Source organism: Lontra canadensis, unplaced genomic scaffold, assembly GCF_010015895.1.
Source record: "Lontra canadensis isolate GAN:19392208 unplaced genomic scaffold, GSC_riverotter_1.0 scaffold36, whole genome shotgun sequence".
Taxonomy (NCBI): domain Eukaryota; kingdom Metazoa; phylum Chordata; class Mammalia; order Carnivora; family Mustelidae; genus Lontra; species Lontra canadensis.
Window position 1 is genome coordinate 7,862,925 of NW_022631030.1, and position 17,209 is coordinate 7,880,133.

The 17,209-nt window shown below is 51.3% G+C and overlaps 1 protein-coding gene across 13 annotated transcripts in view; it reads left to right on the forward strand.

The window, feature by feature from the left end:
* Positions 1–17,209, forward strand: part of GRAMD1B (GRAM domain containing 1B) — a 242,103-nt gene that overhangs the window by 184,232 nt on the left and 40,662 nt on the right. For 12 of the 13 annotated variants that reach the window (XM_032868780.1, XM_032868783.1, XM_032868785.1 and 9 more), the window contains one exon: positions 12,898–13,108. In XM_032868780.1, the coding sequence (XP_032724671.1) occupies positions 12,898–13,108 (211 nt within the window). Of the gene's footprint in view, positions 1–12,897; positions 13,109–17,209 lie in introns of those variants that run through there. The other variant, XM_032868788.1, reaches the window with a different exon arrangement.

Genomic DNA, 17,209 nt, shown 5'->3' on the forward strand with positions numbered 1-17,209 from the left:
GAAGGGGGCCTCCTGGGATAGGCTTAGCACCTTTCTGCTTTCACAAGGTCCCATTCTTCCGAGTGCTGAGGCTTCTGGAATACTTTGGGTGGGATTATACTTAGATTTGGCTGAGACTGATAGTCAAATTTAAAAGTGTTAAGTCCCTACCGTGTGCCCATCACCATGTTTGATATGTGTGTTTAATCTTTGTGTGTCTGCATAGAGCCCTGACATAGTCACTGCGCTTTGGGGCCCTCGGGATGAATAAATAGGTTTCTCAGGGTTGGAGGCGCATAGTAGGTGTTGAGGAAATGCTTGTTCGCAGACATCCAGTCAGCACGGTTAGCTCACTTTCCAAAGGCTGATGTTCAGGGACAGCTGGATGGATCCTGGTGACCATGAATCGTGGAGAGATAAGGACCATGGTGCTAAAAGTCCCTCTGGAGCTGTGCAAGCCAGCCAGTGAGTGCTTTCTCACTGGAGATCCGAAGCCAGCCCTGGCTGGGTGGCTGTCAGCAGGGCCTCATGGAGGGAATTCCTGCATTTGGTGGGGGAGGGGGAGGGTGGATTGGATTACGAGACCACTATGGTCCCTTCCAAATGGCAGACTGTCACTGTAGATCCGTTCAGCCAGCGCTGCCTACGAACCCAGCAGGACTGTCTCCCAGTGTAGGTGTTTGTCCTGTAGTGAATAATCTCGGGGAAAGGAAATGGTAGTAACCACACCAATAAGCTGCTGCGATGAATTTCAGCATCTTGTGCTCTGTCCTGAATGCTTCACTTTCCAGCCCCATGCAAGGAGGAACTAGTTGAAGGCGTGCATGCAACGGCTGATATTCTCATCCCGTCTGTGCCATGAGGAGAGGATGGAATTTAGAAACAGGATTTAGTTTCTTCACTGGGAAATTCACTTCCTGCTTCTCTCTTTCTCTCTCTCTCTCTCTCTTTTTTTTTTTCACTCAATGAGCAATTATAGGAAGACCTTTCCTTCGGGGAGGCACTGTCTAATTAGCTTTGTTTGCTTTTTAAGATCCCGCCCCTCACCCTAGTAAGGTAAATTGTGATCATTCGGGAGATGGGACACACAGACTCACAGGAAGATAAAGCCATTTTTCTCAAAAGCACAGAACAGCTCAGAATTTAAACTCAGACACATATCCTGATGTTGCAGGAAAGGGGCCAGGCCAGCAGAGAACCTGGAAGTGATGTCAGATTTCAGTTTGCCTGGATCCAGAAGTCGAAATAAGAACCAGTGGGCCGGTGTTATAAGAAGGCAGACTCGGGGCAGGCTTGAGAAAAAGCAGTGTCTAACAGAGTGGCTGAACAGTGGATCGAATGGCTTTAAAAAGAGCTCATTCCTTTATTCGTGCAGTGAGTCTGTGGTCCCAGGTGCCAGTTATGGTGCTGGAGGCCCCAGCGACCCAGGCACCCTACCTGCCCAACAGTGTTCACTTTAATTAAAAAAAAAAAAAGTCAACAAACTAACAGCAGACAATTTCAGCTTCTCCTAAATGCCTGGAAGGGGGAAAGGCAGGCTCTGATAATGATTGCCTGGGGACAGGGACGCCACCTTAGACCCAGCCCAGTGGTCCTTCCAAGACAGATGGCTCTAGGGAGGTGACATTTGAACTCTGAAGATTAAAAAAGAACCAGAATCCAAAACTTCAGTTCTAAAAGAGTTCCAGGCAGAAGGGACCAGCAAGTGCAAATGTCCACAAGCAGGGGTAGACTTGATTTGTCTCAGGAACAGAAAGGCCCTAGGAAGCCGGAAGATGGTTGGGGGTGGGGGGAAGTGGTGTAAGAGGAAGTTGGAGAAGACAGTCCCTTGAGTTCGGATCCTAGGAGTAGCATCGCTGGCCATTAAGTACATCTCAGGGGATGCGAACCTCTTCCTCCAGAAGGTTAGGACGAGGATGCGGCATGGATTCCAGACAGTCTGAGAGCTTTTAGGGTAAAGCAGTTCATGCCTGACCGTTTCTGTAGCATCATCTGGGTTTCCAAAGGTTATTCTAACTCATTCCTCTTCAGCATGTCCAAAGAGATAACAGGAGCTCTGGCTTCTCCCGGAGCCCTTGCAGGACCCAAACAAACTTATTTTGTTTTTGCAGGAAGGGGGAAAAGTGGGTCAGGCTGTTTTGGCATTTCGGGCATGGAGTCCTGGTTCTGTTGCAGGCCTTGGTCTCCATGGAAATGAAAAATAGTGTTTGTCATGCCTGTTCCTGGATTGAATTCCAAACTCTGGGCTGAACAGAAGCTGTAGGAAAGCCAGGGAGCGGGGGAGTAGGATGGATGGAGGCTCCAGCCCATGTGACGAGGATCTCTTCTCTCTGGCTTGAGTAGCCAAGGCAAACAGGTTTTACCCAATCCCTGGCACTCTTTCCACCCATCACCTCCCTGGACCAAGAATACCAGTAGAAGGGTAATTGAAGGTCTGCTTTTTCTCTCTTTGGCCAAAGACTTTCCATGGGCCTCACCCTTATATTAGCTGCTCAATTAATAAATTAACAATTAGAGTTCCCTGCTAGGACTCCCCCCACCACCCCCCAAGTCATTCCTTCCAGGCTTAAGTAGATTTTTATCAAGAATGTCTCCAGGTATTAAATGTTCTGCAAATGTGTTTGTATGGGCTCTGCCACCTTTCATTTCCCTTGTAAGCAAATTAAAAAAAAAAAAAAAAACTTTCCATAGTTACTTGAACAAGATAGGGAAGGAGGAAGGGGTAAGTGGAGCCTGTTGGTCCTAGGAAGTGACCTGACTCCTATCTGTACAATATCTATGGAGATGAGGACTCATGAGGGGCAGAGTGCAGAGAGAGGGCAAGGCCTGGGCCAGGGTGGACCCTGTGTGTGGGTCAGGGTGTGGATGACCCATGGGTAGTTAGCGAGGGTGGAGAATGGTCAGGCTTACCTTTGCGAGTTTTCTCTGCCAGCGGTCTGACCTGGCAACCGTCTAGTTCTGCCTTCTTGGTTCCAGATTGCAGACAGAACCTGTTTGCGAACACCCTGTATCCTTCACCTAAAGGCCCAGTTGGAAAGCCCCCAGGGGATTTCAGCAAGTTCCCCAAACAGAGGAGAGGGAATGAGATGTTCATCTCCGTCAAAATCTTGCCCTCGCAGCCGGTGAGGGAGGCCCCTTCTGTGTCGGGCTCCGCCACTGCCGTTGTTGTGAACTGTGTTAGGGGGAGAAAGGCAGCGCTCCAGGAGCCCTGTCCTTTGCTGCCCTTTGCTGAAATGCGGCAGGTTGCTACTTCTAGGCCAAAGCATTCCGGGCTGGGACCCGGCAGAGACTCTGCCATAGCCCAAGTTGGGAAGAGAACGTCTGTGCCATTCAAAACCAAACAAAACGAAAACAGCACCAACAAAAAAGCATCTGTGTCCTAGTCGCCGCCTGGCCTGCCTCAGTCTTCAACCACGTAATCACAGTTTGCCACCAAAGGCCCATTGGGTCCACAAAGGAAGGAACCAGACGAGTGGCACAGTTGTCCCCGGGTTTAGATTCCATGCCATAGGTCTACAGAGGGTGGGTTCCCTACATGGTCACGAGGAGCTTCTCTTAGGAGAAACAGAAGTACTTCTCTCAGTCTTTTGAACTTCCTCCCCATCCAGTGTCCTAAAAAGTAGGGGGGCGGAAGGGGAGTCTCTGACCTCGCACTGTTAAGCCCTCTGTGCTTGGGCATTGGGGTGTCCCGCTGCCTGTTAACCCCCTGGTGGACAATTCTGTCCTCTTTCTGGACCCTTGCTTCCCCCACCAGGGAGAGGGTTGGACAGGATGAGCCCCTCCCCATCTTTGTCCACACAGTCGTTCCTTGGGGACCCGAGCCTGGGTTTATCATCCTAGGTAAGGGTTGGGGTCGGGGCAGGGGGTAAGATCAGGAGCTCCAGGAAGTTATAACAAGGAGTGAAGCAGGATTGGGAAGATCTAGTTTTTTTCTAACATGGTATTTTGCTCCCTAAGGAGAAGGATCCAAGAGGCATCTGGGGCTCTGCTGGGATTGGCAATTTGGGCCACATTCCCCCTCTACGAAGCTCCCCTTGGGTATGCCCATCCCGCTCACCGTGCTGTGGTTTTACAAGGGTTCAGAGACACGGTTAAGTGACAAGCCAAGAGTACAGAGAGGAACTGGCAAACAGCCAGCTTCAGGGAGTCCTCGTACCCTGAACTGGGAACCAGTTTAGGTGGACGGACTTACCGGAGGCGTTTGCAGGCAGCATGTAAATTCATGTCCGTGTTAGGCAAATACACCCGTGGGCTCTCTGTCTCAGGCACTTGAGCATGTGCTGTGGGAAAATTCCAAGTGGATATAGCTAATTCTCCTGGATATTTGCAGTGCTGATATAAAGAACCGAGGAGGATTACTGACGAGAGCTCGGAATCGGCGTGGGAATGGGAGGCGCAGAGCTGGCTCACAGAATGGTGGTCTGCTGGGAATTGGAGACCACTAGAGATCAGAGTCAGCTTTATCTCGATGCTGCTAAAGCCAGGGAGGGGTGCCTGTCACGTGGTGGGTGTGGGCTCTGATGATAATGGTTGGGCTCCCCACACCAAAAGAAGGTGACCCTCTCCTTCGGATGCTGAGTCGTGGCCCTACCTTGAGACCTACATCTCCGTGCCCACTCCCCATCGGCTCTAGATTCTTCTCCATTGCCGGTTTCTGTGACAAACTCAGCCCATGTTTTCTGTTGCAACGAGCTCACCAACCTAGTAGACCCTGAAAAGCCGATTCCCTCGAAGAGCTGTAAGCAGGTTTCTGTCATCTGGGACAGATGCGTCACTTACCCCTGGATATTTTCAAGATTCGTCCTTGGGAGTCCTCTCAAGTTTGAGAGTATCACATCTGCCCTGGGGCTTGTTTAGGGATGAAGATTGCTAAGACCGTCCCTGGAAATGATCACTTATACAGTGGGGGAGGAGTGGGAGTCCACCCTTCAGGGGAACAGCCTAGGTAGATGTGGTCCCTACGATGAGAAGTAAGGCACAGGAGCGCTTGAAGTTTGTCCACATAATCCTCTGAGGAGAGCGGGCAAGGATTTTATCCCACATTTTGCAGAGAGGAACAGAAGCCGCCTTAAATACACAGCATTTCTGATGTGTCAGGAACTGCACTAAATATTTTACGGAGCTTACTTCATTTGGGGTTCACGGTCCTATGGTGAGATAGTGGTATCTCTCATTTGTCCAGATGGAAAAATGAGATCCAGAGGCCAGTGTCACATGGCAGGTGGCAGAGCTGGGACTCAAACCTGACCCTGGTGACAGGATCCCACAGACTGGCAGCTCATCCTGACATATGGCCCAAGCAGGCCCCCAGCAAACAAATGTTTTGTTTGAAACTGGCTTTCTAAATTTTTAATTAAATGCTTTTTTCTGTTAGTTTGAGGTGCCCTGGAATGTATCAGGCAGTCCAATTAAAAAAAAAAAAATTAACCAGTGCCCTGGCATTGAAATGATTCCAGCCAAACATTGGATGAGACAGGTCATGGCAGGGCTGGGCTTAGGGGAGAAGATAAAGTGGATGTGATGTGTCCAGGTGTGGGGAGGGCAAGTGGGAATCTGATTGGGAATGAGCCAGGCCAGGGGAACTTGTCTGGAGAGTGGGAAAGGAGCGGCTGTCATTCCGGCAGGTGGAGATTCAGGTGCAGAGCGACAGGCACGGGCCTTGCAATCTCTGTAGCAGGAATGGTTACACTGAAGGCACACAAGTGAACTTGAATGAGGAACACTGGGACACCGCCTAATTATTCCGCTCTGCTCCGAGTTCTGAAGAATGTACGGATGGCTGCTCAGGGAGCTGGCTTGTGGACAAAGGTTGCTGGTGCCCACAGGATCACCCACCCAGCTGTCAGGGTGGGAAAAGAAAGCATAGGATGAGGGCTCCCACGTGTCAGGTGAGGGTGAGAGATGCCACGGAGAGCCCAAAGAGCCTTCGTCCTCTTTTTCGTATCCATTTCTCAAGGACTTCACCCAGACCTGAACGTAGGAGGTAAGATTAATGGTTAGACTTAATGGAAGCACTGCTTGTTAGCAAGGTAACCAGGAGAGGAATGAAAAAGTCTTTGTTGGAAGTCTTAAAGATAGGAGAGGGGAGATGAGTGAACGGCTCCTGGGCCCCCTCTGCAGTAAGTGGCTTAAAAGTGGCTGGTGGCGGTCTCAGTGCACCTGTTACTGGGGAGACGTGACAGTTACAGCAATCTTAGAAGCACAGGCTTAAGTGTGTTACGCTTCAGTGACACACAGTTTCTTGTAATGCTCTTGTGTATTCCGTGCTGTTTTAGGCCTTCACACCTTTGTTTATACTGGTTTTTTGTTTGTTTTGTTTTGCTTGGGAACATTCTCTTCCCTCCTATGACCGTGCCCTGTACTTGTACCTAACTCTTAACACATTATTTAGATCCCCACTCTAGTCTCAAGTGCCATATCCTTTCTTGTGCCAAAGAAGCCTTTCTTGATCCCGCAAGTCTAGAGAAGATTCCCTGACTCTCTTCCCTGTCTCGCACTTTGGCTTATGTTAGAAGGAAAAAAATGCATGTCCGGCTCTTCCTGATTATAATGTCCCAGGGACAAGGGTCCTTTCTTACTCACCCTTATGGACTTGAATGCCTAGGATGATGCCAGGTGCCTAGTAAGTGTTTGTGGCTCAGGAGATCTGGGTATGAAGGCATATCACCTGGGCCAGGCATTTTTTTTTTATTTGATTTTATTTTTTCAGTGTTCCAAGATTGTTTATGTACCACACCCAGTGCTCCATGCAATACGTGCCCTCCTTAGTACCCACCGCCAGGCTCACCTAACCTCCCACCCCCCCACCCTGAAGCCTCAGTTTGTTTCCCAGTCTCTCCTGGTTCATCTCCCCATCTGATTTCCCCCAATTCACTTTTCCTTTCCTTCCCCTAAGTCCTTCGTGTTATTCCTTAAGCTCCGGAAGTAAGTGAAACCAAATGATAATTGACTCTCTGCTTGACTTATTTCACTCAGCATAATCTCCTCCAGTCCTGTCTATGTTGATACCAAAGTTGGGTATTCATCCTTTCTGTTGGAGATGTAATATTCCATTGTATTATATGGACCATATCTTCTTTATCCATTCGTTTCTTGAAGGGCATCTTGGCTCTTTCTACAGTTTGGTGATTGTGGCCATTGCTGCTATGAACCTTGGGATACAGATGACCCTTCTTTTCACTGTCTTTGGGGTAAATACCCCAGTTGCCGGGTCATAGGGAAGCTCTATTTTTAATTTCTTCAGGAATCTCCACACTGTTTTCCAAAGTGGCAGCACCAACTTGCATCCCCACCAACAGAGTAAGAGGGTTCCCCTTTCTCCACATCCTCTCCAACACACGTTGTTTCCTGTCTTGTTAATTTTTAGCCAGGCATTTATTAACCTCCCTCTTTCTTAGGTTTCTTATATGTCAAGTGACAAGCTGGTTGTATTCTAAATTCTGAAAGGGGGTCATAGTCTAGTAGCTCCTCCAATGCCAGTCTTCCTGCCCTTTCTATAGAAAATCTAAGGTCCTTTTTTGTTTTAAATTCCCAAGATTTTGGGGCACCTGGGTGGCTCAGTGGGTTAAAGCCTCTGCCTTTGGCTCAGGTCATGATCTGACGATCCTGGGATCAAGCCCCACATCGGGCTCTCTCCTCAGTGGGGAGCCTGCGTCCCCCCAAGCTCAAAAAAAATAAATTCCCAAGATTTTGAAACCCAATGTAATACTATTATTAATAATAGTGGCAGAATCAGACTAATGGCACACCGTGAAGTTTGCTCAAAAGACGCAATAGTGTAGGGTTATGAGCTACATGGGAATTAGTTTTGTTTGCTCAGGAGGACGTCTAAAGTCTGTAGGATAATGGGGTACCTTTTATTTACTTATTTAGTCTATAGGATAATGGGGTACCTTTTATTTACTTATTTATTATTATCATTATTATTATTTTTAGAGAGAGCATGAATATAGGGGGAAAGGCAGAGGGAGAGAATCCTAAGGAGGCTCCACTCCATGACCCTGAGATCATGACCTGAGGTGAAATCGAGAGTTGGACGCTTAACTGACTGAGCTAGATCATGGAGTACCTCTTAAAAGAGTATTAGCTATGTAGCACATCTAGTAGTGATTTTGCCAAGTTAGAACTATAGCTTCGAAGGTTTCTTCTTGTATAGTGAGGGATCAGAGCGTGGGGGGAGGGTGATGGGGGGAGTAGTTGGGTTTAGTCTTGAACAGCAAATGTTGGAAGGGTGCTTGGAGGGGGAAATGGTATTTTCAGAATGAGAGACACTGACAAATGTGGAAGGGAGACAACATGGCACCAGGATCTGTCATTAGTCCTGGATGGCTGAGGCGGGGAGGGGGTCCGCTAGGAGGAGTAGCCAAGGGTGATCCTCAAGACCTTCGAGGAACTTCTGTGCCATAGTTTGGAGATCAGGCTTTCTTCTAAGGGGATAAGAAACCATAGAGAGCTTTGAACCAGGGGAGGGGATGGTTAGAATGGCAAAATCCCTTTTTAGAAGGTTCATTTTGATAGCAAAATAGATACTGGATTGAAAACTGGAGGCAAGAAGCTGATTCCTTCTTTTCTTTCCGTCCACCAACCACCCCATCCATCCTTCTCTATCTGTTCACCCAGCCAAGAAGGATTACTCAGTGTTGGTTCTGAGAACATGCTCTGTCATCAGGCCTGCATTTCAAACCCAGTCTTGCCACTTACCTGGCTGGGTGACCCTGGGGGAGTTACTGAATCTGTCAGTAATTCGCTTTATCATCTGAAAAATGGGACAAATAATAATACCCACTAACACTTCACAGATTGGCTGGGGATTTCAATAGGCTATCGCATCATAAACACTTGGCACCGGGCCAGGAACTCATATAAACGTTCAGAAACCTGTATAGCTATTTTTGTTAGCAGGTTGAAGGCACAGACTTGGTTGGGAGTTGTCGTGATACTGGGGACTGGGAAAGCCATGAGGATTGTTACAACTTGGCTGTAATGCTATTCCATCCAGCGGATGTGTACTGAGCACCTACCACTTAGAGAGCCTCCCACTGGGCGTTGTGGGGGCGGGGGGCACAGGTGGGTGCTTCCAAGAGCGTGCCCTGGGCAGAATATGTTAGATGCTCTAGCCAGTTCAGTGGCGGAGGCTTTGAAAAGCTTTTCAGAGAAGGTGGGGTTTGAGATGGGTCTTAAAGGCTGGGTAGGACTCTGGTAGGTAGATAAGGGGGGGTGGGGGGAGTTGGGGGAGGGACCCCTCACACTCAAGTAGTGATAGGTGTGGAAGTCAGGAGGCAGGAGGAGGAGAGTGGGAAGAAAACCGGGGAAGGTTATATAGGACTATACACCAGAGCTCTCAAAGATTGTGTAAGGAGAGACAAAGTACCAGAATACAGTAAGTGTCAAAATAATTTTCCCTTAAGAACTTTTAATTCCATTCTGAGGATTGGAGACTTTAATGTGAATGCTGGGAGGGGGGCAGAAAGATGCTATCAGGTTTGTATTCAGAAAGATTGAATGCCAGAGGTGTGAATGAGCCCAAGAGAGGAAAGGGAGAGAAAGAGACTGCCTGGAAGACCACCTGGGGAGAGGCTCCGCAAGGGGCCCTGGAGGGAGGGGAAGGAAGGGTGGACAAAGAGCTTGCAGCAAATAGAATTGATGGGATCCCAGAGACTGGCTCTTTGCGGGGTGAGATGGAAGGTGTGGGTCTGCAGCTTCAGAGACGGGGAATGAGAATGCTGTGGAGAAGCGGCCGTAGCGGGAAGAGGTTCAGGACCAACGGCAGGCTTGGCTTTCTGTGTGAGGGGCTTGTGAGACGTGGGTTTGGAGGGAGTGTCCCCTCGGCCGCAGATTGCTGGGCTGAAGTGAGCAAGTGATGAGAGCTGGAAGCAGGAGGGGAGGGAGTCTTCTGCTGCAAGGCACAGGTGAAGTCCCGTGAAGCGGGAGATGGTGTGGGCAAGGAAAGACTCACTTTCGGGGAAGGACCACACTTCGGCTAGAGTTAGCAAAGAGAAGCCAGCTCTGAGGCAGGAAGAGGTGTGTGGCATCCGGAAGGGGAGGCGAGATCTTTGGGAGCAGCTCAGATAGATGATCAGTAGCCATAAAAGCACAGAGAATAAAGTGACAAAGGACAGTACAAGTTTATTGACTGACGTTTTGACGGATGTATGGAAGGCCAAAAGTTAGGTCTCCTTGGATGGCTTATGGGGGGTCAGCTAAGAGGAGGCCACTAGGTGTTGAGGGAATCTCAGGGACATTTTGATCATTGAGTGTGAGATTCATGTGGTTTGGGGCAAGTTGGAGTGAGTTTCCTGCAGGTTAGAATTTTTTGGCCCACGCCTTACTGAATCCCTCCTCGACAGACAGCCTGCTCTCCGTGGTGTTGGAGAGTTTGGAGGATAAGGAGATCTCCTTTCATTGCTGTACCTGGAATCACCATGTGTTACGAGGTCCCATTACGGAAGGGAAAAACTGGAGCTGAGCTGTGGGCGTGTTGGGTCTGAGACGGGCGGTGCTAGGCGTTGTCCACACCCTGGTGTGTCCGTGAGCAAACTCATTGAGGTGAGGGGTAGAGTTCCTGGCTGTGCTTCTAGCTAAGTAATGCTAGAAGACAGTTTAATCCTTGGAATACTGGTGACTGTTATGCCCCAATAATGGGTCCGTGATTAATGGAGCGAGACTGATAAAAAGCGAAGGTCAAGCAAAGCTTTATTTTGTGCCAAGCATCAAGAATCTAACCGAATGTTCGGGGACACACCTCTTGCAAAAGAGGGCGACCCTTCTCTGTTTCACAGACTAGCTTTTAAGGGCAAAGGCCATGCGGTCGGGCCTGGCCACGCACAGGTGGCCAATGAGATTGTAACACACACAGGAAACTCCACAGTGATGCTAGGTCACCAATTGAGTTACAACTTACCCTAGTAGACATTTGATTTAGCCTATCACACCTTGGTTAGGATTGGCACCCAAAGGGCGGGGCCCATACTCCTTGGTAACCAGGGAGACAGTATGCATCCCCCCACTGATCGGATGTCTCCACCTGGCCTGACCCACCCTTGTATCTGGGCTTTGTTACCTGAAGCTGGTTTCCGGGACTTGTCTCCAAGTAAATCCCCTGGGGGAAGGGGAGCAGGGACAGTTTCTAAATAGGTCCTTACAGTGACCACCTGAGTCCTCCTTCCGGAGGCGGCCGTGTCCCACCACCCCCTTGCCACCATTCCAAGGCTCTGCTTTTCCATCCCAAGAAAAGGAACATAATTTCCTCTTTCCAGGGTTTGCATCGTGAATGAGTTGGGGCGGGGTCAGAGGATAAAGATGGTGACGGGATGAGAACTCAAAGAGCTTCTTTTTTCTTTTCTTTTCTTTTTTTTTTTTTTTTTAAAGATTTCTTTTATTTACTTGACAGACAGAGATCACAAGTAGGCAGAGAGGCAGGCAGAGAGAGAGAGGGAAGCAGGCTCCCCGCGGAGCAGAGAGCCCGACGCGGGGCCCGATCCCAGGACCCGGGGACCATGACCCGAGCGGAAGGTAGAGGCCTCAACCCACTGAGCCACCCAGGCTCCCCTAGCTTCTTTTTTTCTAAATCAAGGGTATTGTTAGTATTTTAAGTGAGATCTAAAACTTCCATCTGTTTTAGGGTGAAGCAAAGCCTCAGGTCTTTCACGTCTCCACACGTACATGGTTTTCATTGCAAATGGGTCCCATGGGACATCTGAGGTCACAGCTTGATCTTCATGCAAATGACTGTTCCCCACCCTGCACAGCACACCCTTAGGGAAGGCTGGGATGAAGGGGCCCTCACAGCCTTGGATCTGGGCTATTCCAGAAGCCTGGCCCTGCTCTCTGACCACTGAGTGGGTGAGAGAGACCCTGGGCTTCTCATCTGCCCCCTGCCCTTATGCTTTCTTTGGCTTTGCAGTCTCATCCTTGCTTTCCTTCCCTTTTCTCCTCTTTCCCACTTAACCTTGTCCTTGTCCCTGACTTCTCTTGCTCTGTCCTCTCAGACCAAAGCAAACACTTGTTAGAACGTCATAGTATTCAGTTTTCCTCCCCTCTTCTGTCTTCTATCCTTCTCTTCCATCAAGAGCTGAAGCTCAGTATCCAGCAGTAAATACACAGCTTATAAGCCTTGGTGTGCAGGGGTTCAGGACCGTGGGGCATATAAGATGCTTGTTGGAAACACGGTTGGGTGGCGGGCACTCTGGAAGGTGAGAATTCTGCTGTGTTCGTCTTCGCCCTGGGCAGGGGATGCGGAGAGCAGTACGGCTTACAAGGAAGTACTCCGGCGTGCGTGAGTTGCAAGTCAGGAGACCCAGGTTTTGTTTCGAATGCCTCTGCGATCAGAGGACACTTGAGCTCCTCTCTGGGGTGCACGGGCTTCATTTTTAAAAATAGGGATTATGGCACTTGTCATGACTACCTCCGTGGAGGATTGTTTTAAGAAGCTAGCAAATAGAGTGCATGGGACTGCTTTGAAAAGTAGGATTATTCTTGACCATTTTTACAGGCACATATGTGTAGAACAAAATGTCGAAACCGGATCTGCAGTATTAGATGATCTCTCATGCGTCTTTCAGCCCCTAAATTCTGTTTTGGAGACGGCTCTTGGCATGTGATAGGGACTCTGACAATATTTGGATGGATGGACAGACAGATGGTTGGATGGATGGATGAATAGCTAAATGTCTAATTGCCCTACTTACCCCTTCTAGTCCCATTTCCATTTCCCGTTGACACCACCGCCCCCTCCTGGCCAGCAGCAGTATTACGGTGCCGAGACCCCTTAGCCGGGCCCTTCTCTCCCTGTTTCTCCCCAGCCCCAGCCCTGGCTCCCTGAGCTGGCTCCTTGGGACCCGGCTTTGGCCTTCAATCACTGACTGCCTGTCTTTCCTCCTCCCTTCCCACCCCACTCCCTCTCTCCATCTGCCCCTGCAGCACTGCCAGTAACTCAAACCGCAGCACGCCGGCCTGCTCCCCCATCCTCCGCAAACGGTCTCGCTCGCCAACCCCGCAGAGCCCGGACGGAGACACCATGGTGGAGAAGGGCTCCGATCACTCCTCGGACAAGTCCCCGTCCACGCCGGAGCAGGGTGTGCAGCGCAGCTGCTCCTCACAGTCTGGCCGGAGTGGTGGCAAAAATTCCAAGGTGAGCTGGACCTCGCCGGGGCCTCTCCACTTCCTCCTTAGCTGGCAGCAGGGAAGCCAGGGTGGGGGCGGGGGGGGGGGGGGGGGGGGGGCGGCAAGGCAGGGAGCCCTTTCCCCGAGGACCCTTGTGTCAGTGAGGCGAGGGTGGGACAGGCAGGGTTGACCCTAGCTCAGTGTTCTCTTCTCAGCTCAGCCCTCGGAGTGCCCCCGGGGAACTCGTTACAGGATTCCACACTGACTGTTCTCTCTCTTGGGGTGAGGGAGCCTCCTGGACCTTGAGATTTGGAGAAAGGGTGCTCTGGGGACCAGGAGGGACCATCTGTTTAGTCCTGCTTCCTTTTTCAAATTTGGGGTAGAAGGGAACATGATTTGGGACAACAACAGGGCCAGGAAGAGAGTCCTCGGGAAGGGGGATGTCTTTAACATCCACCCTGGCTGTCTCTCTGCCTTACCTTTGGTAATAACCCACTTGGTAGTCCTTTGGCCGGGGGGGCGGTGACCAGGCCTCTCTGTCCCTCCCAAGATGCTGTTGCCTGAGGACCTGGGCCTTTGCCTGAGAATAGGCATAACATAAGCCCCAGGGGGGGTGCCTGGGTCCCCAGAGATTTTCTTATCCCCTCCTCAGTCCTTTGGGAAGCAGGAGATATTCTTTGCCTAGATGCTCCTTCAAAAAGCTTCTGTTTACTGCTGGGCTCCCAGGTCCTGGGGAGGGGAAGGGGCCCCTGGGAGGCACGGGAGCTGGCTTCCCATCTGATTTGTCTTTTGATTTCTTGTTCTTCCTCTTCTTCCCCACCATTTCCCAAATACCTCCTTTGCATGCATGGTCTTAGTCTCACAAGCGCCTCTCAAAAGTAAGCCATCTTTTGTCTCTGTCTTTGGTCTCCCCTCCGGTGTTGAATTGTCTGTAGTGCTCTGCACCCCCTCCCTCCGCCCCCGCCCACTCTGGCCCATGTCTTGCTTGGTCCCTTTCCCAGAAGGGCCGGCCCTACTGCCCCGTGGCAGGCTGGCTTGACGTTACCGAGGGACCATTCCTCTTGCGCCCAGAGTCGGAGAACAGACCCGTCCCCCATCCTCCCCAGTCTCTGCCTGCTCCCCGAACACTACCTTGGGTTGGGAATCTCTTCCCTCCTTACATGGAGCCATCTAGAAGCAGAGTCCTGCCGGGGCTTCCTTCGTTGCTTTGGGGAAGGGAGGCCCCATCCAGAGGGGCTTCAGGTCCTGAGAGCCCCTTGTACCTGCTTTACTGGGTGAGTCCTGATTCCCTGGATGAGAGGACTGAGGGTGACAGATGCCCATAGGGAGTTCCCCGGTGCGGTAGAGTGACCTCAGGAGCTGCACCTGGCACCCTCCTTCCCTCTACCTGCCCACTGCCCAGCCCTATGGCCTCTGGTGTTCTCAGGACCCTGAACTGTGATTAGAGCGGAAATGTTCTCCCAGAAGGGCATGGTGCTAACATCTGACAGTTGGTGGACGTGGATGGTGGCCCCTTCCAGGCCTCACAGCAATGCAGCCGGGTCAGGGAGTCAGTGCTGGAGTCTGCCCGGCCTCCCCGCCGCCTGGACCCCGTCCCCCGGGATCTCAGAGGTCCGAGCAGAACTCAGAGGGAGTACAGCTAGAGCAATAGGTATTTTAGAACAGCAAGGCTCAGGAAATAATCCCCACGGGAGAAAGGAGGTGGGATGTCGCCCGGAGAAGAAAAAGCAGAGGAATGACTTAATAATAGTGTTTTAGGGAGGAAGAGGAGGGCGGACAGCTGTTCTCTTTCCCGAGAGAAGAACAAGAGACTTCAGGGCTAATCCTAGAGTCTGTGACCTTCAGGCTAAAAGCTTGCCTCCGAGGACTTGAGACGGTGGCTGCTTGCTCTAGGGAGGGGGAGAGGAGCTCTGCCCAGTGTGAGGGAGTTCTCTGTGCAGCCAGCACGCACACACCCCCGGCCCCTCAGCCCTCTGGCTGGGGAGAGTACCTGTGTGGTCCAGACACACGCATTGGGTTGTTCCATCTCTCTGGTCGTGCCTACGGACTTTGCACACTTTTCCATCCCAAGGTGAAGCTACAGGCTTCTTGCCCTCTTACCCCCATGCCTAGCAAGGCACTCAGTGGCCGAGGCAAACCTTACCGATGGCCGGCAGTCCCCACCCACAGGGGGCCGGTGCCACTTCAGCCAGGTGCTGGGTGGAGGCGAGCACTCGGTAAGGAGAATTTTTAAACCTCTCCTGCTGAATGGCAGCTCTTCTCTGGGAAGCAAGCGTAGAGACCAGTTACCTGCCCTGGGCAGCGCACAGTCTAGGAGGGGAGAGAAGACACATGCCTAGGTTGTCCGCAAACCAAACCTGGCTGTTAGAAGCCAGGCTGGGGCCCTGAGAGGCAAAATGAGGCATAAAGAAGGGACCACGAGCTGAGGGTGAATTCCAAGTGAATTGTGCCCCCCCCCTTTCATAAGGAGGTGATGGGGCAGGGGGAGAAGGTGAGGGGGGCTGGGTTTTATTTTCCCTTTGAAGAGCTCAGGGGAGGCAGACACATAGTCTGGGAGTCCCCTGGTTTGGAGAGCTACAGAGGTGAGGTGGGGATACCCCTCCCACCACCCTCTGGGTAGATGCTTGTCTCAGGTTGACCAAACCTGTCCATGGCAAGGGAAGTGGTAGCCAGAGCGGCCGTTGCTACCCCGCCAGGCCACCTACCTCAGTACCTCCCATCCACCTCACAGAGGAGGAGACCTCCTGTGTTTTCCAGGCAAGCAGGAGAGGGTTCCTCCTTGTCCCTGGAGCCAAGGTGTCCTGCTGTATCTGCCTCCCCTCCCCAGGGCCTCCATTTCCTCGTGTTAATCTGTAGGGGATCAGTAAGGCCCCACACCTGTGAATCTGTAACTAGACTGCGGAGGCTGACCCTTCCTGGGTGCAGCAGCCCTGCCCAGAGCAGCGGGCTAGAAGATGGTCATGGCTTCTTTCCTCTTCCCTGAAACCCCTTGAGTTCCTGCCACCACCCACCTTCTGCTCTGTAGTGCTGGCTTGAGGCCACTAGGGGGAGCTGGCGGCCGCTATGTGTGGCCAGGAGTTCCTGCTCTAGGTTGGCCCTTGCAGAGGTCCCCCCGAGAACCTGGGTCCCAGGCTGGTTGAGCTGTGTTATCCCGGCTCAGTGGCTTTGCAGCTCCTCTCCCCTTGACTTTTGACTTGTCTTTCAATTCTAATTTCTGTGGCTTTCTTTCCAGTATGACAGACTTAACCTGATCAAAGTAAGAAGTCTCTCTTATTTCTGACCTCCTATAAGTAGAGCTCCTCTCTCCCCCTCCTCTGGTCCCCCTGTCCCCATCTTCCCAACTCCAGGAGCCTTTGCACTGGGGAGATGTTTTTAGGGAACATGGGTCTGTCTCTAGGGGCCTTGCATTCCTTTAGTGCTCGTTCTTGAGACCCCTTCTAGGAGGTGATAGAAATGTGTTCCACTCTGTCTTTGAGTACTTTCCCTGACGCCCTCCCCTTTCTAGCCAAATCCATGTATGACCTGTCGCAAAAGCCTTCACCTCCATGCCTAGTTCTGTTTTTCCCCACGCTTCTGACCTTCTCTGCAGAGGAGGGGCATTTCAGGGAACCTGCAAGGGCAGACAGCCTAACTCATGCCAGGGGACACCTCTGTTCTCGCTGCACCGGGGCCTGGAAGCTCCCTCTGGTTTCCCTGCCCCCCCTGAGCTGGGCACTCAGCCCTGGGAGAGCAAAGCCACGAGGGTAGAATTTGCCTCCAGGAGGCTGGTCAGAGTTCAGAGACCCGTGCCCACAGTGGGTGTTCTCAGGAGCTACTATGGATCGGGGTGGGGGAGGCATTTTCCCCAGAGGTACTCCCAGTGTGCCTGGAGATGGCTGGTTGGGGTAGAGTCTCACGCTGAGGGAGAAGACAGAAGTCCTCGCTTTTGATGGTACATTTCACATTTCAGTACTTGGGAGCACAAATTCTTCTCCCCCCACCCCTTTCCAGAAGAGCAAATATCACACACAAAGGTGTCACACAGAGATGGGACATGGGTTCTGTGGTCAAGGCTTTTTGTCATTCTGAAGCCCTTTGTTCGAAGCAGATTGAGAAAGCACACATAGCCGTGTGGCAGTACAGGAAGAAA